Source organism: Diabrotica undecimpunctata, chromosome 4 (assembly GCF_040954645.1).
Source record: "Diabrotica undecimpunctata isolate CICGRU chromosome 4, icDiaUnde3, whole genome shotgun sequence".
In the NCBI taxonomy this organism is placed as follows: Eukaryota; Metazoa; Arthropoda; class Insecta; order Coleoptera; family Chrysomelidae; genus Diabrotica; species Diabrotica undecimpunctata.
In genome coordinates, this window is record NC_092806.1 from 55,739,345 (window position 1) to 55,763,179 (window position 23,835).

The 23,835-nt window shown below is 31.3% G+C and overlaps 1 protein-coding gene across 4 annotated transcripts in view; it reads right to left on the reverse strand.

Moving 5' to 3' along the window:
- Idua (alpha-L-iduronidase) overlaps positions 1-23,835 on the reverse strand; it is a 264,927-nt gene that overhangs the window by 175,644 nt on the left and 65,448 nt on the right. For all 4 annotated transcript variants that reach the window (XR_011950646.1, XR_011950645.1, XR_011950644.1 and 1 more), the window contains one exon: positions 19,042-19,277. Coding sequence is in view for 1 of the 4 variants with exons in the window: in XM_072529494.1 (XP_072385595.1) it covers positions 19,042-19,277 (236 nt within the window). In the remaining 3 variants the exon portion in view is untranslated. The remainder of the gene's footprint in view (positions 1-19,041; positions 19,278-23,835) is intronic.

Consider the following 23,835-nt stretch of genomic DNA (forward strand, 5'->3'; position numbering starts at 1 on the left):
ATCCAGAAAGAGAGGAAAATGTCAATATGGCAGCTTTGATGTCATTAATGATGCAGATGAACAAGACAATGGAAGAGAATTCAAAAGAAATCAAAGAAGACATGAAAAAAATGGAACAGAAAATGGAAGAGAATACGAAAAAATTGGAAGAGAATTCAAAAGAAGTCAAAGAAGACATGAAAAAAATGGAACAGAAATTGGAAGAGAATTATAGAAAATTAGAAAAGAAAATAGAAGATAATAATAATAAAATTGTAAAACAAATGGATAAAAAACTTGAAGATGCAGAGAAAAAAGTAGCAAATGAAATAAAAAGTATACGGAATGACTACAAGAAAAGGATAGACAATGAGAGGACAGAAGTAAAGAGGATTATTCAAGATAATAAGATAGATATAGAACAGAAAATAGAGTTACAGAAATGTAACTTAGAAGTAAAAATTAACGAAGACAGGAGAAACACAGAAGAAAAATTAGACGATATACAACAAAATATCCAAATAAATTGTAATCAAATAAGAAATGTGGAACAGAGAATAGATGATATTTCACAAATGAGAGACATAGGGAGACCTTACTTAAATTTAACAAATGAGACTGGGATTAAATTCTCTGGTAATATAAAAAATTTGCATCCTAGAGTATACATAAATAGTTTAAAACATAAATTAAGATTTGTGAATAATATTAATGATATTAAAGATTATATTAGAGTGACATTAAATGACAATGCAGCAACTTGGTTTGCTAGTATTGAGAATGATTTAGATAATTTTCAAACATTTGAAAATAAATTTTTAAATTATTATTGGGGTGAGATAGAGCAAGCCAAGTTTAGAGAAATTCTATATTTTGGAAAGTATAATCACAATTTAAAATCAAATATGGTAGATTATGCATTAAAACTGATAACAGTTGCAAAATATTTAGAACCACCACTTAGAGAGGATGAAACAGTCTTAAATGTATCTAGACATTTTGATGCTGATGTTGTCCAAACAGTAACTGTACAAAATATTCAAACAATAGATACTTTTATTAATTTTATTCAAAGAATACAAAGAGGCAATATGACAAGTAATAATAATAACAGAAAAAACAATAATAACTTTCAATATAATAAAAATGATAATCAACAATATACACAATCATATAATAATTATAGATATGTTGATAGTTTACAAAATTTTAATAATAATAATAGTAATCAAAATAGACAGAATTTTAATAACAATACTAGTTATAATAGACAACATTTTAATAACAGTACTAATAATAATAAACAAGATTTTAACAATAGAAGAAATACAGAGCGACCTAACTATAACAGACAGGTAAATTGTGTTCGAAGGAATAGAAGCTGCGAAGACAGGGAACGAAGTAGTACAAGGCAGGAAAATATGAGTAGAAGTCATAGTAGGGAAAGACATAGGACATCAGATCCAAGTGGTCAGATACAATCTGAGAATTCTAATAATCAAAATTTTGTTCAGTAAACTTTCTGAATTACAAGTTAGGCCATTGCTATTATGAAAAACCTTCTGAATTTATTTCTTTAGATGAGTATAAAATTATTGACTCTATTAATTTAATTTATATAAATGCTTTGGCCAAAAATAAAATGATTAAAATTATGATAGATACTGGTTCAGAAAGTACTTTAGTCTCGGAGAATTTTATTTTTAATACATTAAAACTATCAGATATAATAAAGATTCCAAAAATTAAAATTATTGGTGCAAATAATAAGAAGTTGGGTGAAATTGATAAACTAGCCAATTTTAAAATTAATATTCTTAATAAAGAAATTAATATGCAAGGATTTATTGTCAAGGATTTATGTGTTGATATATTAATGGGAAATGATGAATTGGAAAAGAAGAAAGTAAAGATAGATTTTGAAGAAAAAATGGTAACTTTGGAAGGGCAAATAATTAAATTTATGCAGAAAGATGAGGTGGAAGAAGGAATAAGAGTTGATAGGATATTATTAAAAGAAAATAATGATGTTTATGAAGAAGAAATGTATTTTGATGATAGGGAAATGTCCCAAGAGAATGTAAAGAATAATTATTGTAGTGAATATTTAAGGAATGGAAATTTTAAGCAGATGGATGCCTACGAGGCGGAGTGCGTAAAATTGGAAGCAAGGAATAATGAGTACATATTAAAGAATAATGTGATTTGTAAAGAAGAAGATATGATGAAAGTTTTAAATTGCCCTGAAGAATATAAATCAATAGTCATTTCCATATTGCAGCAACACAAGGGACTTGTCAATAAAGAAAATAAAATTGCACAGAATTATATCCATAGTATAAGAGTTAAGGAGGAAAAAGATTTTAAAACAAAATCATACCCAATACCATATAAATACAGAGAAGAAGTAAACAAAACAATTATTAATATGTTAGAAGATGGGATCATTGAGAAGGCAGACACACGTTTTATTAACCCCATAGTAGTAGTACGAAAAAGATCAGGTGAAATCAGGTTATGTTTGGATGCAAGGAATATTAACAAAATCACTGAAAAGCAATTTGAAGCACCAATGAGTATAGATGGAATACTAGGAAGAATTACAGGAATGTCATTTTTCACTAAAATCGATTTACAGCATAGTTTTTGGTTAATACCTCTAGAAAGAAAAAGTAGACAGTATACAGGATTTCAGATAGATGGAGTAGTATATCAATTCAAAGTAGTACCATTTGGACTTCAATCATCTTGCAGTGCTCTATGTAGATGTCTTCATGATATTTTGGATCAATATGAACATTTTGTAATTCACTACATTGATGATATATTAATTTTTTCTAAAACGGCTGAAGATCATGAGAAACACCTAAAAATTATAATAAATAGATTAGACAAAGTTGGATTAAAAATAAATCAAGAAAAATGTACATTTTTTCAAAAAGAAGTCATATATCTAGGTTATAAACTTAACACTAAGGGAATCGAAATGGATCCAGAACGGACACAAGTCATTCAGGAATATAAAACACCACACAATTTAAGAACTTTAAGAGGATTCATTGGAATAATTAATTATTATAAAAGGATGATACCAGATCTAAGTATAAAAGAAATTCCATTACTTGAACTACTGAGAAAAGGTGTAAAATGGAGATGGGATCAGAGAAGAGAACTAGCATTCCAAGAAATTAAAAACATTTTTCTGTCAAATTTGAAAATATACTATCCTGACTACACACAGCCATTCATATTAAGAACAGATGCATCAATAGAGAGATTATCAGGGGTATTATTACAAATACATGATGGGGTCGAATACCCAATACAATTCATTTCAAGAATTACAAAGCCACATGAAAAGGGTTACTCAGTTTCAGAATTAGAACTAGCAAGTATAATACACTGTGTCACAAAATTAAGATTTTATTTGTTGGGTAATGAATTTACAATAGAAACAGATCACCAAGCTTTAACGTCTATATTAAATAACAAATATGGAAACAGTAGAATACATCGGTGGAGTCTAATACTTAGTGAATACTGCTTTGAAATCAAACACATTTCTGGAAAATCCAATATAGTGGCAGATGCTTTATCAAGGTTAGAAAATACATCACAAAAAGGGCAGCGAACAATAAAAATTGGATTAAATCAATTAGTAGAAAGTACTGGATTATATTCTAAAGAAGAAATTATAAGAGATCAGATCAATTTGAGTGAAAAACAAAAAATCCTTAGGAAAGATGGAGTATATTATAAAATAATAAATGGCATAGAAGTATATGTAATAACTAGAACTTTAGCAAAGAAAATATTGAAAAATTTACATAACAATTATATGCATATTGGTTCAAGAAAGCTATGGATGCTATTTAGGGACAATTATTTTGCAAAGAATGACATAAGTATAGCAAAGGAAATTACTACCCAATGCCCAATATGTCAACTAAACAAAGAAAAGAATTTCAAAAACCAGAACAGATATAAATCTAATGTTGTATATGAAAAACTAAATACAGTTTCCATGGATTTTATTTCAAATTTAGTTCTCAGTCCAACAGGAAAAAAGCATATACTAGTGATAGTTGATTTATATACAAAATTTATTAAACTATATCCCTGCTCTAGAACAAATGTTAAAACATTAAAATTATATATTAATCAATTTTTCGAAGAAATAGGACCATTTAGAAATTGCATAATAGATAATGCTACATATTTTAACAACCAAAAATTTCGGACATTTTGTGAGAAAAAGGGAATCAACATTCATTTTACAAGTATCAGACATCCTCAGGCAAATCCTGCAGAAAGATATATTAAAGAAGTTATAAAATATTTAAGGATACTGTGCCAAAACCAACATGAAACTTGGCAGCAACATATACCACAAGTAGAATATTTTTTAAATAATACACATAATTTGAATACAGAGGAAGTACCAGAATATTTAATGTTTGGCCATATAGGAAACAGAAAGTGGATTAGTGAATATAATCAGGATATGTTAGAACAAGTAATGCAGAAAGTGAATAACCGAATTAGGAGGAAAGCTGAAAAATATATCAGAAGACAAAATCGAAATATAAAAAAACCAATCACATTTCAAAAAGGAGACCAAGTGTTAATTCGTTCACTTAGAAAAAGTAATGTTAAAGAAAACCGTTGTAAGAAATTACAACCAATGTTTGAAGGTCCATATACAATTGAAAATCAGAATGGACTAAATAGTTATGTGTTAATAGATGCAGAGAACAGACTAAGAGGCATATTTCATATCAACGACATTTTTCAATATCATGAAGAGATTGAATAATGATTTCTATACCTTTAACACAAATATAATAACACTAATAACTTACTGATATATCCATTTTATTCAATAGACTTAATTTGTTAAATGGTAGATGGTAGATTTCATTATTTTGAATCAATTTGACATCATACTTGTTGAAATTTGTATATATGGAAATTAATTTGTACCCTAAAAATCATAATTTGGGGTTAGACACAAAATTGATACTATAATTGCTATAAAAATGTCTTTCTAATATAATAAAGTGAAAAAACTTACCAATTTATATTGATGAAAGTTATTTTGAATGGAAATAATTCCTAGATTTTGTCTATAAATAAACAGAACACAATATAGATTATATTTTTAATGAAGGTTATATTTTATTCTCTGATAAAATCCATTCTCCATTTGACATGACAGTTTGACCATAGAATAGACGAACTGTTCTCCGTTATTCTCTGTTTTGACATAGACAGCGAACAGGGATGTATTTAACACATTTTAAATAAATAAAAAAAAAAAAAAAAAATTTTTGATTTATTAAATTTAATAAGGTATGAGAAAATTAATATTTAAAAAAATAATATGTAAATTATTTATTTTAAATATTATTTTTGGGGTATTGTGACGATTAGGGTTTATAGAAAATAATTTATAAGTTATATACTACATAATATTAGATATTTGGTTGTTTTAAATAAGTTATATACTAGAGAATTTAATAAAAATATATTTATGTGAGGGCATTTTTAATAAATTAGCATATAATAATTGTAAAAAGTTGTATTTTAATATTGTAAATATATATAAGTGAGCCATGTGCTTAGGCAACCAAAAATACTCTCGGAGATTGACAGATATTTATACTCTGAAGTGACGTTTAAGAATATTTACGAATATAAAGTGGGTTATAATAATATATTGTTTGAAATGTGTATTTTATTAAATTAGAATGTTAAGTTACTAATTTAATTATATATTCTGATCTGAAAAGCCTAAATGTAAACAAAATTATTAATAGAAAAGAATGGAATTCTCTGGATCTCCGGAGATGGCCATGTTGGCGAAATGGTTTGTTCCAGAAAATTCATACAAGTATGAAATAGAACAAATTGGAACATGATCTCTTACGAGATGGTTCTAGAATGTCCAAAAGATATAAATACCCGTGATTTGGATTCAAGATGGCAGTTTTGGAAGTTTTTAGTCAGAAGTCAAGCAGTTTATTATGAAAGTTAGTTAGAGTCAGTGAATCAAGTACAAATAGTCCAATTGTTTAATATAGTGAGTTAAATGAAGATTAAAAATTATGCATATAATTTAATGCACATTTATAATTATACACAAATAATTATTGAAGATAAAAAAGGGTATATTGGAAGAAATTAAATTATATTATGGTTGGAGATTAGTATAAATCAACTTATAATAATTGGATATTGGTATATTGAAAAGAAGAATAAATATAAATGCTGTTTGCTGGTTTGGTTGGTGGTGTATAGATGCTGATGAAGAAAAATATATCTTAAATTGGTAGAAGCTGATAATTGGAAAAAGAAATTTCACAAAAACAAGGATAACCGAAGTACGAAGACTTTCAATGGTGATTAGAATATATATATAGTGGAAAACAGTTCATATAGGCATTCAGTGAAAGAAAGGTACAAAATTTTGTTAATATAATTTAGTTAGTGTCATAACAATTTCAATTTTGAAGATAGTTTGTTTAAATTTTACATTGTCTATAGAATTTAATTAGTTTTATAAGAGTATCAATTTAAAGATAGTTTATTTTAAATTTACATTGGCTAGGTTAGATATATATGTGTGTTTCATAATAGTTATAATAAAGATAATTTAAAAAAGTACTTACAAGCTAATTCTTTGAGAACCGCGATAAAAACCCTATATATTATATTATTAAAAATACTCATTGCTCATAATTCAAACAAAAAATACATCATAACAATACATATATATATATATATATATATATATATATATATATATATATATATATATGATAAAGGTAAAAGATATTGGCATAGCTCGCAACAAAGCAAAAAAATATAATAAAATATGTGTATAAAATGGAAGGCAATCGTATATACGTATTTCTGACTATTGGTCGTCTTCAGTACGGTGCAGCCAAGTTAAAAAAGGAGCATATTAACTTGGGAAAGGATCACTACAGGAGCAATGCTAGCAATTTGTAGCAATAATGTTAGAAGACTCTGAGGTTTCCAGAGCATAATGTTGCGAGCTATGCGAATATCTTTACCTTTATTTTACTATTAACTCGCATTAACTTTTTTCTTAATATATATATATATATATATATATATATATATATATATATATATATATATATATATATATATATATATATATATTGTACCGTTTTTAAATAAAACGAGCGGTTCTTAATTTATATAAATATATCTATTTATAAGTTTACAGCACAAAAATATCAACTAAACTTAACTCATAGAAAGTCTGCTTATGTACAAAAGTTATTAAATACTAGAATATTCTGGAGTAGCTCACCTCTAATTCGTTTGTTTGTCGGGTCGAACTCTCCAGCGGTCGACAGTTCCCGTCGCTTCTAGAAGGACAGATCATCCTCGCCCCGGGCTGCAACCGTTATATGGGCTACGTAGAATGCATGTTCGTAACACTGCTACCCTCTTAGATCTGAGCGTCCCGATCAGCAACTCTATATGTAGGCCAAGGATGGCGGAATCTACAGGACTCTCCAGCTCTGCATGAACCCTCAAGAAGAAATAACAGTCTACTGACTTTGAAGGATACGATCTCTTCGAGTTAATGCAACACACAGTAATTCGTACGTCGGTTTCTCGGAAGATCACTTCAAGCATGCTTCTGACACTCTTCCAGTCCAGATTTTCTAGTGCATGGCCTATCTTGGCTAAGGCCAAATACTTGATTTCATAATTGCACACGATTTTCTTCAAATTAGTTAGAGCACACCATATATCCTCGTAGGTTGCCCTGTGTGTATACGACTTCCTGGTCACCATATACAGCAAAGATCGAGGACCATCTTCTAATCTCAGTACTGTTCCAACTTTAGGCTGCTGATTTTTTAACTCGTCAAAACGACCGAACTTTTTATAAAATACGGATGAGATTCCTTTAGTCGTCTCAAGATGTTGGGCAACACAGTGGGCCAGAGAGACGTTATGCGGAACACTAAAAAGATCCTGCTGAACTTCTGTGGTCACGCCGAATCTAGCACTCTTTCTCTCTGCGTAATTTGACATAAATTCATTAAAGCTTGGTCGCGATTCATCTTTGATATCATGTTGAAGGGTTCGGGCTTCTTCTGTTTCAATTGAGTCAGCATAAGGTGCAAGACGATTTATGTGAACTACTTTTGGTTTACCTTTCGGCAACTCCTTAATTCGGTATATTACGTGATTTATTCTCTGTTTAATTTCATACGGACCCTCCCATTGTCTTTGCAGTTTAGGGGACAAGCCACGACGACGTTGTGGATTATATAGCCTACTTTATAGCTTTCATTCTTGCATCAAGAATCATATTGATCTTTCATTTTGTCACTGGCTAACTGGATGTGTTGTCGGGCAAGTTTATGAATGTTGTTCATTCTTAACTTCAGGCGGTCGACATCATCTTCGCTTGCAACATGTTCTTCGGAAGGTCTTCCGAAAAAAAAACACTTTCTAAAACTAATGCTAAACAGTATAATATACAGGGTGTTTGCGATATCTGTTGGTCGGTGATTTGATTTTTGTCTTAATATTTTCTATTTGATTTTTGAAAATTATGGAACCTTATTAATATATATATATATATATATATATATATATATATATATATATATATATATATATATATATCGATGGAAGGCAACTGTATATGTTGCAACTATTTCTTCAGTAGGTGCAGCCAAGTTAGAAACGGAGCATGTTAACTTGGGAAAGGTTCACTACATGAGCAATGCGACCAATTTGTGGCATTAGATTGGATTAGTGATCCTTTCTTAAGTTAACATTCTCCGTTTCTAACTTGGCTGCACCGTACTAAAGACGACCAATAGTCAGAAATACGTATATACGATATAAAGCAATAAAGCCCTTACACATTATTTCTTTATTGACATTTCAGTTTCCACTCCGCAGGGAAAAATTGGAACGTCAATAAACTTATTTTAAACCTAAATTGTGGCTTATTCACAATAAAAATACATTATTTCTTTATAATTCATTCATAGCATCTTAAGTACTTCACATTGGTTGCTTTCTTTTTTATTTATTCCATACCCTTGTTACATTCTTTTGTGCTTCTGTAAACTAAGAAAATATTTTCGAATTATTTAAATTCTTTTTAAATTATCACGTTGGCAATATATTTAAAATATATCCCACTTTTAGCTACTTGTCGCTTTAGGCTGGCTTTCTGATCATTAATTTGTAATATGTAGTCGGGGAAACATTCATTTTCGTCTTAGCAGCTTTCTTCTTAATATAATGTTTGTTTAACATTTAGGAACATAGCGTGAGTGAAGTTATTTAAGTTAGCAGTTTCAATTAACCAATCTAGAATTATCTAGTAAGTTATTTTTTACATTATTTTTATTTCCACTTTATCGGTTACTTTTTCTTTTAGCTCATGAAAAAGAATGTAAACACATTCGAAAGCTCAAGTAATAAAAAATAGTCTTCTAACAGCCCTTTTATTGACTCCGGCCCACCCAAACTTCAACACTATGTTTAATATGTTTGTAAATATAAATTACAACAAAAATTAAATGTTCCGGTTTTTTGTCTGGCAGTGTACTATGAACTTATCGCAGACATTTGGTGATATTTGTAATTCCATTGCAAATGTACACTTAATAAATATTTTCATTCAAGGACGTCAGATAAACCTGAACATGGATAAAAAATATATGGCAGGCGTTAAAATAAAAGGCGAAAAACTGAAAATAATACATAGGGCTGTCGATACAGCTGTGCTAGTATCTATTCATTTCAAATTATAAAGTATTAATAAAATTAATTGAGTATTATTATCGAACGGAATTTTTGTATTCATGAAAATGATTCTGACGCGTAATTACATTTATCAAAATTGGGTAATAGTACTATGCGCGACCTCTTATATGAAAACAACGCTACACTGCTACTGTTTACTGCTAGTCGATAGAATTTGCTGCTGTGAGAGGTCGCTGCAGAAACACGCTCCCTATTGAAGATTATAAGTCGCCAATGTGTATTTTGAAATATTAAGTACATATATCCGCGTAAGAGCAGCGTTATACGGGGGATGTATGAGGAGCCTTCTGTAGTAACTGTCTTTTCTGACGCATATTAGAACAGGTAAGTACTCAGTTGTTTTCCTTGTGCATTTCCTTTTGATTAATTTCAAAATATCTCTTTATTTTATTCTCTTTTACCATATATGTAATTATTTTTTAATCCTAACTAATAATAATGTTTCTAATAGAATGTTTCCGCTCTTTAGAAGCTGTATTTACTTATCGTTCATAATATTTGCTGTTAAATACAACTTTTTTATTATATAATTGCCGTTGTTTAGCCAATTAGGCCAGTAAATATAACTTAAAACTAATTTCATTAAACATTTCAATCAGTTTGATTCTGAAACTATTGTATTGTTGTTAGTCCATTGAAATGTTACGAATACTCGTAACAATACGATAAAAACGAACCATTTGGCTTAGTTTTCTATTCTATATGTTTTATGTATGTAATTAATCATTTTCTTAACATTCCTGTGTTCTTATTAATTTATACTCGCCCGCTATGAGGTAGAATATGGAGGATCTAATTCAGTATGGAGTATGGGAAGTGAATGTTTGCGGAATAACGGGAGTCAGAATTTGCGTTCTTGTGGGTAAGCCATGTTCTAATCCATTTTCTTAGAATAAATTTGATATTTCCATGATTTTACTGCAGGTTTCACCAAAACAATTGAGGCATACTACAGGGCATTTGGGGCCTGCTTTCCGGAAAACTACACATTCTTCCACAGTTTCCTCTGCATGTGTAGAAAATTAAATTCAGAAGTTCAAGGAGTGCTGAAGTTTTAGAAGTTTGGGTTGTTATCCAAATTTTTCCATTCTTCTTTTAATCTTAATCTTCATGATCACAGTTTTTGCCAAGCCACGACTGAACCTGATGATTAACTCTGTGGAGACTGTGAAAACGGACTTCATCTTGTGTTAGAGGAAGCGATGATAAGTTAAATGTATGTTTGCTCATTTTCTTGGCGAATCGTTTGTTTCTCAGGATCTCATGATATCCAGAGAATCATCTTTATTTCCATCATATAAAGAGACGATAAAACGTTTGTCAATGTCAACGACAGTGAGCAAAGATGGCTCGACTTTCTTACTGACACATAATGCTGTTCCGCTAGCTAACTCAGGATGTTTCTCTAAAGTTTTGATACATTTAAGTTTGCCGATCTTGTAAGCTGTTGATGCTGTGTCGCATCCTGAAAAAGCGTGGATAAACACCGAATTCTCTGCAATGACGTCACAATATGTAAACTTAAAGAACATTATAATTGATCCTACTTGCACCGTTTCTTAAGGCTGTGAACGGATGTCTTCCAAAATAATTGCAGCTGCATCTCTACCTTCCTGCAATCTGTCCTCATGATGACCATTTTTTAATGAGCTGATCTTTTGAATATTACTTTATCCAAATTTTTATATAAAACATTGAAGCAGACTATACAAACTTGGCCAGCTTCATTAAAAAAAGTAAATTTCATTTTTATACTTCGCCTTTAATCGTTCTGTGATTGTATGCTTAGGAGGAATGTCAGTTCCTTTAACCGATTTTATTAAATCCGTCATTAGGAATTGGCACTCTTAGCTGTTTTCATATAAGTAAGCAAAACCATACTCCATGGCATTTTCAATGTTATTTTTGCGCTCATCATGTTTATTTTTGTACCACCATTTTTTGTAGTGCAATTGCTTGGCTGCAATCGTTGTGATACTCAGCTCCAACATCTACTATGCTAGGAACATTGGCTATGCGATTAACAATGCGCTTATAACAACAAATAACATACTAATTTGTCTAAAATTGATCTCAACATAAATTTGATCTAGGTTCTTTAACCAAGATGTTCTTCTTCTTCCTGGACCTCGTTTTCCACATATTTTTCCTTGCAGGATGGATTAAAGGAGAGCATATCTGGATTCATTTCATTAATTTGACAGAAACTTCCGGATCTGATAACTAATAGGTTTCCATCACCATGATAGGATTCCATGATACCTTTAGGTACCATGGTACCATTTAGATACCATGGTATTTAATTCATTGGTTTAAATAGTGACAACTGCATAATGTGTTCGTCCTAATATGTGTATTTTAATAATTGTTTTCCATAAATGTATGTTAATTAAATAAATAATTTTAAATTGCCACATTAAATATATACGCTTAGATTGTCTGGGTGGTATAATTTTGAAAAAAGTGTTACACAGGATTTTTTATCCATTTTTTCTATTAACTGCAATGAACATCTCGAGACTTTTTTTCACAACTTTTTACTGCAACTTCACAACACCACAACACTGCATTCTGTAACACTATTGTAGCTTTCGTCTGAAGATGTTAGAGAAATCTAACGAAATATAACGAAAGCGTTGATAAGAGTACACTCTGTTTACGAATTATAAACCACTTCTTTAAACTTCAAACCCCAGAAAGTCAGTAATTTTAAGTAAAACACCCCGTATTTTATAACTTTAAAAACTAATTAATTGTCTTTTAAATAGTATTGAGGTTTCCTATACCTAAAGTGAATAATTTTGGAGATAAACATAGATTTCAAACATAAAGTGAAAGACAAAAAAATTACAGGCTAAGTTAAATATAAATTAGATGTGGAAGATATACACTGGTTACTTATTTCATTTACACTTATTTAATTGTTTTATTAATTATAAGATTTAAAAAAATAAAAGATAAAAACATAATCGATTTATAAAAACAAAAAATTTCTTCCCGATGGGGATTCGAACCTCTGCCATTAGTGTGCTACGGCTCGTACAGCTAATGACTGAGGTTCGAATCCCCACCGTGAAGAAATTTTTTGTTTTTTAAATCATTATGTTTTCATCTTTTATTTTTTTTTAAATCTCGTAAATGATAAAACAATCAATTAAGTTAAAATGAAATAAGTAACAAACGTATATCTTTCACAACTAATATATATTTAACTTAACCTGTAATTTTTTTGTCTTTCACTTTTGAAATCTATGTTTATCTCCAAAAGTATTAACTTTAGGTATACAAAACTCTAATGCTATTTGAAAGACAATTTAGTAGTTTTTTCAATAAAATTATAAAATACAGAGTGTTTTATTTAAAATTATTGACTTACTGAGGTTTGAAGTTTAAAGAAATGACGTATCATTTGTGAACACCCTGTATTTGGAAATTCGAATTCGATGTAAATTCCTGAAAGAAAGTTATATACTCGTTGTGTACAAAAAACTTCAAGACATTGTAATTTTAAATGGTTGAGATATTAACTTTGAAAAGTTTGTCTCTATGTGTCACAATTTTTGAAAAAGATAAATAACTCAAAAAATATAAAGTTTTAACCTATGGCATCTCATACAAGTTTTATCTATAATCTTATGCGAAATCTAAAAATGCAATAATATATAGAGTATTATATTTAAAATAACAAAGTTGTTCACTTCCGGTATAACAGGAAGTAACAAATCTGTCAAAATATTTTCTTTAAGTTTGGCATAACTTGTTACCCTCATAAACCAGTTTTCATAAATATCGTGTATGTACTTTCCGATATATAGATAGTGTAAGCTCGCCATGGCATATCCTACATACAGGGTGGTCCTTAAGTAATTATACATAAAGAAACACTAGATTCTACACTTTATAATATTACGATTTAAGCCAACTTGCTTTAACCCATTAATGCCAACTGCCAAAAGAGAAACTAAAAATACCTAAATCCTTTGGGAATTGCTTTTAATTATGATCATATATATATATAATATAATAACGGATTTATTACGGCTGTCGCCGCTTCTCCGCCCCCAATTTCCATCTTTTTCTGTCATATGCAGTTGCCTCTTCTAAGTCTCTTGCCGCCATTGCTTCATCAATATCGTTGCGCCAACTTCTCCGTGGTCGTCCTCTCTTTCTTCTTTCAGGAGGGATCCATTCCAGTACTCTCCTAGGCCATCTGTACTCTGGCATTCTTTTAACATGTCCGAACCAGATTAATTGTTTTCTTTCTATGTCATCATTGATATTTCTCTCCATTTTCATTTCGTTTCTTATTTGTTCGTTTCTAACTCTCTCCAGTTTCGATCTACCGCAGCTTCGTCTCAGATAATCCATTTCTGTCGTCATAAGTTTGTTTTTATTAGCTTTGGTGACGTCCCATACTTCCGAACCGTAAAGTGTAATACTTTGAACTATACTACCGTAAATGTGTTTTTTGGTTTCTCGTCGAATTGTTTTTTGCCAGAGAAGAGAGTTTAAGGCACGGGTCGCTGCTCTGCCCTTGTTTATTCTTTCCCTGATTTCATCTGCGCTATTTCCCTTCTTGTTGAAAATGACCCCCAAATATTTGCAGGATTGCATGCCTTTGATTTTGTCGTCTTCCAAGACTAGGTCACATATTTCATCTGTTCCCACTGAGAGATATTCATTATGATCATAATTATATAAAAAAAATATTTTGTACATTTTTTAAATTTGGTTAATAGGCTAATAGATTATGTCTCTAGTCATAAAATCAAACTACACACACACACATAAATTTGGTTTTTGAAAAAAAAATGGTGTACCCAAGCTGGTACACTGGGACAATCAGTATAAAATATATAAAATATAATTATATATAACCAGTAGAAATAATGAACATAAAAATGCATACAGACCAAGGAAACATTTCTTAAAAATACATACATATAAATAAAAAACACATAATTAATTATGAGTGAAATATTTTAAAACACTCTCTCTACTCAGTACATCATCCATCTAACTTTCATGTGGCATTGGTGACATATTCGAGGGTTCGTGGTTTTTAGGAAAATGGCCATCAGACGTATCCAGTATACTCTTTGGCAGTGAAACAGATGGTTTGATATATGTAGATCGTCTTTGTATGGCTTTGTTGAAAGCTCTGCAGTAATGGCGGACAATATTCCTTTGAAATAGTAGCAAATATATTTTGTCATTTTCATTTGTAATCCTATATAGTTTCCACGCATTGACAACTGTCACATTTATCATATGAGTAAAGAGTACCCACCACCATTTGTTTCCATGTATGCCGATTCTGTAATTATTTACCCCTTGATCGAGTAAGTCCACACCACCCATTGATAAATTGTAGGATTTGAATAACTGAGGTTGTGACACTGCTACATTTTCTTTTTGTTTTGCACACCAACGCTTTACTTCTGCAAGGAGCTCTATGGTATCTTAATTGGTACCCATGGTTATAGCACTGTTGTCGTTTCATCTTACAAATAGTATAACACTTTTTTCATCGTAGCAATGATCATAATATCCACGATATTTTCTCTTCATCTCTTTGTATTGTATAAGAGGACATTTTTTGATACGATTATCACGAACTGTGCCCGTAGCTCCGATATTTTTTGTTTCAATGTCACTAAAAGTTCATAACTTGCAAAATAGTTATCGTTAAATATTTTGTGATCAGTTGGAACTGTAATAATACTCAAGAGGTCTAAAACAACTTGTAATCCTAGTGGCAGTTTAGATTTTTTCGGTTTTATCTGTTCTTCGTTAGATGAAGGCTTAGCTCCGTAGTACGTATCAAAAGCATAACAGTATCCAGTAGAACTGCACAACATCCAATCCTTGTAGCCAAGACGTACGGGCTTTGATTTGATGAATTGCTTCGCCGAATGGTGGACAAAGTATTTGAATATTACCTCATCGATGGATAAATTTTCATGAAAAATGCCCCATTGTTGAAACTTAACATTCAGTAAATCCATAAGCGGTCGTAGTTTAGACATTTTATCAATTTTGTTGAGTTTAGTATTTTCTGCCAAATGTATACACTTTTTATTTTCTGTAAACCTATTTCTGCTCATTGCGTTGGAAATAAATGGAACATTCAGATCTTCATCCAAATTCCAATACATACATCCTTTTACAAGGTAATTTATGGTACCCGGTAAAAAGAAAAATTGTAACAAAAATTTTGATCTAATTTTTTGTAATTATTGGAGGCTGTTGCGTACAGATTGGTTTGCTCTACAATATGATTTACAACTTCATCATCAAATAACTTTTCAAAAACTTGTAATGTAGTTAGTTCTGCAAGCTCAGCTTTTACCTTTTCCACTCGTTTATAGCTTCCATTGGTATCATTAATGCTTGTATTTACTCTTTTACGACACCATTTGGGATCTCCGAGCTTCTTCAGTAAGTTCTTTTTTGGAAGTTTGTTAGCTTTCAGTTGCCTCTTTGATGATTTTATTCGTTTGGACAATGGAATGTCATCATCTGTTTCATCCGGGTCATCTCTATTATCAAAATTATCGTAGTTAGGATCATCCACCGTTCTATAGTCATCCTCATCTTCGGACTCGTCAATAATAACTTCAAGTTCTCCAGGAACATCGTTAGGAATTTGGGTTGTTATCAAATCATCTTCATCAAACCCCTCCTCACCCGTTTGGTAGTCAACATTTGGTGGAATTATTACCAGATCTATTTCGCTGCACTAAATGTCTAAAGCACTAAATGTCTGTAGATAAACATAATTCATAGCTTATTCTTATTAAAACAGCTCAAATATGATAATGTTATATCACAAAATGCTTTGTTATGGCTGCTAAATGTCTTATTGAAGAAAAGATTCTTCATCTTCTTCTTTAGGTGCTGTGTCCCTATTCAGACGTTGGCCGTCATTATGTTTACAATTTCCCTTTTCTATCGCTTCTTAAGTTTCTATGCTGGCGTTGTATTACTTTTTCTCTATTGTAAAATGCTGAAAACCCAAAATATGTGGTTTATTCAAGATGATATACCTCCATATTCTAGAGAGAAGGCAGGGAGAACATACTTAAATACAACATTTCTGAACGTTGAATTGGTCGTGGTAGTCATATTTCTTGGCAATGTAATGAGATATTGATAGAATTATTTAATTCATAAAAAATCCCAAAAGAATACTTATTATTCATTACACAGTAAACACACAGGCAATTTGGTTCAGCATAATATTAGTTCTTTAGTTAATCATAATAGTCCATTTGTTCGAATGTAATTATAGTTACTCGTAAGCTGTAACGTAATCATATAAATAAATAATTTCATCGATAGGTTATTCCGTGTGTAAATATGTAACCGATGAACGAGATACATCACAGTTTAATACAATATTTAACCTCTGCGACAAATAAGATGTAGTTCCACAATATACCATAAGATTTGCCATTATAGCACATTATAGTCACCACGTAGCCCAGAATTTAATCCTCTTGATTTTGGCGCATTAAATCAACGTGTTTAAAAGAATCCAAAAACATTCGCAACCAAGTATGGGAAGAAATAAATACTGCAGCAGTTTCTTTAGAACCAATGACGCTATTTAATATGAGACGATCTTTTATGGAATATATTGACAAATGAATTAAAGAAAATGGTGGACATATCGAAAACTTACTTTATCAAAAAGTTATGTTATTTAGTTTAACTATTTCTTAATTTGGTTTGTAAAGAAAATGTTTTGATTATACCTTTAATTTAACATAAAACGTAAAATGTTTTATGTAAAATCCTATTATCCTGTTATTTTGTCAAATCCTATTATTAATTATCCTGCTGATATATTTATTTTATTTAATATTTCGTTAAAGATTAACTGTAGTTAAAGGTATTTTATACCAAAATTCAGAAGTATTAATGTTTTTGTCTATTTTTCCTTCGTTGCCTGGAGTAATTGCCTTAATTCAGAATTATGCAGCTAATTTGTAAAATGCGATTATCTCGAAAACTGTTGAGTTTTGAAGTTATTAACAGGTATACCTTCCTTTTGTTAAAATAATGTATCTTTAATATTTTTTATTCCAAATACAGGTAACTTAAAAAGCAAAAAAGTTAAGTGCAAATTTATGCCACATATGTGGCGTATGTGGCGCCCTCTATTACCTACATTAAAGTGTGCATCAAATTATAATTTTCAATTTGTATTTTAACACCCTGTATCTTTCTTAATATCAACATTTTATTAAAGCAATTTGGCTTAAATCGTAATATTTTAAAGTGTAGAATCTACTGTTTCTTTTTGTACAATTACTTAAGGACCACCCTGTATAAGGTAAAAAATGGTGGTGGCTAATTTTTACCCACAACCTCAACTTAGCTTTTGTTAACTCGTGGAGGTTACAAATATTTGCTGAAAATAAAGAAATTAATCTTTTGGCTTTTCAACGAGATATAGTACGTCATTATTTACGAATTTTTCGGAAATCTACTTATTCTAGAAAACGACTAGCAGGATCTGTACAATTAGTCTAAAAATTGATCGAAGCTGTTATTTTCCAAAGAAAATAGACAAACAGCTTCGATATCGCCTTTGCCATCAAAGAGATTGTTTTGTACAATTTCATACTAGTTAGATTATAATACAGAATATACCCAAGTATGTAACTATATTGTAAAAAATAAAATATTTTCATTTTTAGACAATGTTTTATATTCTGTGACTCTCGATCAGCCCATTGTACTCGTATGAGTACACCTACTTTTTGCTAAAAATTAAACTTTTTTATGTCAAATAACAATGAATGAATACTATTTAACCCAGATCCTACAAGGCCTTTAAAAAAATCTTGTATTATCGAAAAAAAAATGTGGGTAGTATTTTAAAGTGTAGAACCTACTGTTTCATTTTGTACAATTACTTAAGGATCACCCTGTATATATCATATTTTACTTTTGTTACATATTATTTAGTTATTTACAATACTTATGAAAGTGGCCATAATAGCCCAACGAATTTAATTCTCAATAAAAATATACACCTCGTATTAGAAGTTGAATGTAAATAAACAAATGAACAGGAAAAAAATGCCTTACAATAGCAGTTAAAAAACAATATCGCAGTTCTCTTTCTAGCAGTGTATTACAAAATAAGCTGTATTGTTCTCGTTAAATTTAACGTTATATTTTTTTTCTCTGATATTTGTACAAACTCACCTCGCAAGTTGTCGTCGTAGGTCTCATTACCGTAAGCCAAAAGGACGGAAACAAATGCCTGCTTGTGTCGCTTAGTCGACCGCGTAGCTATGGTCGTTAATAAGGGATCAGGAGACGGTGCCTGTACCGGTGTTGGGATCCAGGAGTTCCCCAGAAAGGATAATAAGGCCATTAGCGAGTACACGGGTTTTTTTATAAATTGGCTGTGAGGGGGCGTGGTGGTGTTCATCTGAAACCTTCGAGAGGGATATCATTCCAACTCAAACATTGACGTAACAAAGAAAATTTGATTAGAATAATATATTACACAATCAGCATTTCGTGATGCCCATTACGATACGAGTAGTTGTAAGAGAATAGAGCATATTAATTATACCAAAAAATACAAGTAGTGAACATTATTTTTTATGACCATTTTTATTTAATAATGCAGAATAATTTATTTCTCAAGTTTATTAATAAGAAATACACATTATCTGACCTAAAATTAATTATTTGGTGTACGTAACTGTTTTAATAAAGCTATTTTTTAGTGAATTTGTATTTTATTACCTTTTTTATTGGTAGGTAATCACCTACAATTTAAACATTGTAAATACTTTAATTGGAGTTTTCGGGCCCCAGTTTTGAAAACTTTTTTATTGTATTATGAAAATAACTTCGCCTGTGGCATTCATATGAGAATTAAATAGCTCAGTGTCTGTCCTAATTCCGGATAGAGGAAGAGTGTTGGATAACGGGCTACGCTATCATTCCTGTGAAAAAAACGCAGCTACGAGACTTTGAAATAGGACTTGGACAGGTCAGTTTTATTATCTACGAATCAGGCAAAGAAATATGGACATTTGCTAGTAGTAACTAGCCTCAGTACAAAAAACTAATGCTCGGATCACACGAGGCTAGTTTTTCAAGCTAAGATAGCAAGCTAGATATCCCGGTATCCTAGCCTGAGTTACTGTCCTGACTTGGCGCATGCTAGAACGATTATATATGGCCTGGAAATTTTGAACCAGTAGCTAGTACTATTGCAAGATCAATAGAACAACAAATCCACTGAAAATGCTAAATATTTCTAAAAAAAAACAATGTTCGACTAAAACAGTTACTTCGGAAACTGTGTCAAATTGCATTGGATGAATTGATCATCCTGATCATCCGCACTGGTTTTAGAAGAACTTTGCAATGAAGACCTAAAAGAGTATATCAGTATTAAAGTTGGAGGAGATCACTTTAGATTTTCTTTCATCAGGCATTAGTTACAGAAGACTTAGTCATTTTTATCGGGTTTCAAGGTATTTCATATCTAAATTCATACCAGGGGTATATGAAGAAATATTCAAGGCATTAAAAGAAAATATAAAGGTTAGAACTAATAATACCTTTATATTTGTATTTATCACAAAATTACAAATATCTAAATTAATCTCGAAGATTGGATTTTGTCTTTGATAATTATTAGCTTCATTTTCTGTCCTCCTCCTCTATCCTTTATCCTTCGTAAGGATGTGGTAACGTTATGGTATTTGACGAATTGTTGCTATCCATTCTTCTCTCTCCTGGGCTCGGTGAGCTGCCTCAGACAGAGAGTAACTGGTAGCGCACTTTATTTGGTCTGACCATCGGAGTGGCGATCTTCCTCGAGTTCAAGTTCTTTTACCATCTACCTTGCCTTCCACCACCAACATCCTCATGCCTTCCATTCGTCTGGTAATGTGTCCAAAGTACCTCAATATATTTTGGTTGATGATTGTGGTAAGCCTAGTATTGATGTCGATTTCTGTCAATATTGAGACATTTGTGCGATGTGCTGTCCTGGGTAAGCGCATCATTCTACGATATACCCACATTTTAAAGGCCATTATACGTCGTGAGTCGGACTTTTTAATGGTCCATTAATACATAGGTAGCGATAGAAAAGATAAGCGTCCGTATTAGCGATAAGCGTTCCTGGTTATGTCCGTATCTTACGAGATTTTAGTAAGTTTGACCGTTGCTGATCTGGCCATCATTTTCTGTAATTATTGACAAATACGACTCCCCTTATGTAAGTGGCAATGGTACAGTATTACTTGTTGTGTGTGGATCTAAAGTGCAATGACTACTAGGCGTCTGGTATGTAAATGGTGTGTTTACGTAGTTCAGATCTTCCATGCGAGACTGAGATAATATGGCATTGATTTTGTCCCGAGCCATAATAGCTCGTGTAGTAGATAATATTTTCAATTGACTACTCACAGAAGTTCCAAAAATATCATAATTACCTTCAGGGGCATTTCGTCAATTGCGGCCTATCCGACAAGAACAAAATGTCATAAACATATAATTGTACATCACACTACACTACAAAAGGACAAACAAACACTTTAAAATTATCGAAGAAACGCTACATTGCGTGCAGAAGCCGGAGACAGAATGATTCTGTCATTCTTCCTCGCGATACATTTGTACAAACTTTAAATTAATCACGTCACTTAATTTTGGTATATTAGTTTTAGAAGCACGTGGTTATCTCTTTGAGAAAATAATACAGGTCGACACTACGCACTTGTCGTTCGAAAACACTAGCTTTGCCGGCCAGACGAGGATGATATACAAGCCAGGATAGTAAAACCAGTAGAGGGGGACGCGAGTAGCTTAACTTAATAGAACTTCATGCTATTAAACGATTCTATTGGCTTGTATTTCTCACTACGTGAGAAGCTAGTTCTGTATATATGAAGCTAGTAATACCAGTTTGCTAGTTTAAAAGAGCTAGCTTGCTACCCTAGCTTAAAAAACTAGGTAAACTTCGTGTAATCCTAGCATTAGAAATTAAAATATTGGATGAGATACTATGAATATATGAGATTAAGAATAAGAACAAAAGTGTTTAACTTTTTAGTTATCAATGCCCAGAACTCAATATAAGAGTACAATATAAGAATTAAAAAGGAGTTCTAGGAGAAAAATACTATACTAGACTATAAAAACTGACATTAAGATTGTTGTGGGCGACATGAATGAGCAAATAAGTGAAGATGAAGCATTCTCAGAAACAATTGGCAAACACTCAATCCATCAAAACGCCAATGAGACCTAGGAATTTCAAATCAATTTTACCACCATAGAAAAACATGATACTAAACTTGACGTCCTTTGTCCACCTGGATGTAAACAAAATAATATGGATTATGCCTATCATAATAACAAATTGACCACGTTTTAATAGACAAAAAAGCCGTAACAAACATCCTAGATGTAAAAAGCTAAATGGGAGCATATTGTCGATCTGATAACTTATGGGTAGAGATAAAATAAATACAGTACTATATAATACATCACGTCAAAATAACTGTCAAAGTGGTTTTAGTTTTTTCGGAACTCTCATAAAGAATATTAATTTTTATCAGTTTTTTATTCCAGTCGTGTTTCTACATTTGAAGGCCAACAATAGATTTGATATATTAAATACACTAGAAAACTTTCCCGATTTAGCACCAGCAAACAAAATAATTTATTATGCTCTTGATGCTGTTAGAATCAAAAAGAAATAAAAGGAGAAGAACTCTGGCGCCTCTCCAGACTACAAATAGGAGTTATCCAGAATTTGAAAATCCCAGTAAAAAAAAAACAAGTTACTCTTCTTCCATTTCATATTTTGTCGAGATAAACATATGTCGCAGATATATTCACTAGTTACAAATATAATTTAATAAACAAGAAAAAATTGAATTAAATAAGATCAGAGACAATATTATTTCAATGTTCGATAATCTCTCTCTTTGTCAACCATTTTCCATCCACTCCTGAATGTAGGTCTCTCCCAATTGCTTCCATCTTTCTCTATCTTGCGCCAATCTAATCCACTGTTTGCCTGCCACTGTTCTTATGTCATCTACCCATCTTTTTTGAGGTCTTCCCGTGCTTCTTGTTGTCGTCCTTGGTCTCCATTCTAGAATTCTCCGTGTCCACCTGTTGTCATTATATCGGGCTACGTGACCTGCCCAGCGCCATTTCATTTTTGCAATTTCTTCCACAATATCCCTAATCTTCGTTCTACGTCTTATCTCGGTGTTTCTAATCTTGTCTCTTAGTGATATTCCAAGCATGATTCGTTCCATTGCTCTTTGCGTTGTTTCTAATTTTTTAGCAGATTTTTTGGTAAGGGCTACTGTCTCCAAGCCGTAAGTACAAACTGGTAGTATGCATGTGTTATACACCTTTTTCTTTAAGTTTACAGGAATGGAGGTGTTTTTCAAGATATATGCTAATTTGCCGAAAGCGCCCCATGCCAGTTGTGTTCTTCTTTTAATTTCAGCATCTTGATTTGGTTTTCCTAGTTTGATAACATGACCTAGATATACATAATGTTCAACATTTTCTATGGTATGATTTTGTATTGTTATATTTGTCTGGTCTCGGCTCAGTATTTTTGTTTTGTTGTAGTTCATTTTTAAGCCTACCGCTCCTGAAACTGCATTTAATTGTTGTAACATGTTCGATAATAATGAAGATAATTTAGAATCCGTTCTTGCAGATAGTGAACATGGCATCTAAAAATATTACAAAAACTATTCATATTGCAATGGAATTGTCGATTATTTATAGTAACAAAGGCAGTCTTATACATCATATTAATAATAACCATACAGCTATAATTATTATCTTTTTAGAATTATGGCTCACAGCCGGTAATAATTTTGGCACAGCCGATAACTTTAATAATAAATGTCGTGAAGATGGTAACGGTAATGTAGATACCTTCATCAGAAAGGGAATTGATTACCAAGAATCCGAAATCAATGATAATTTCCA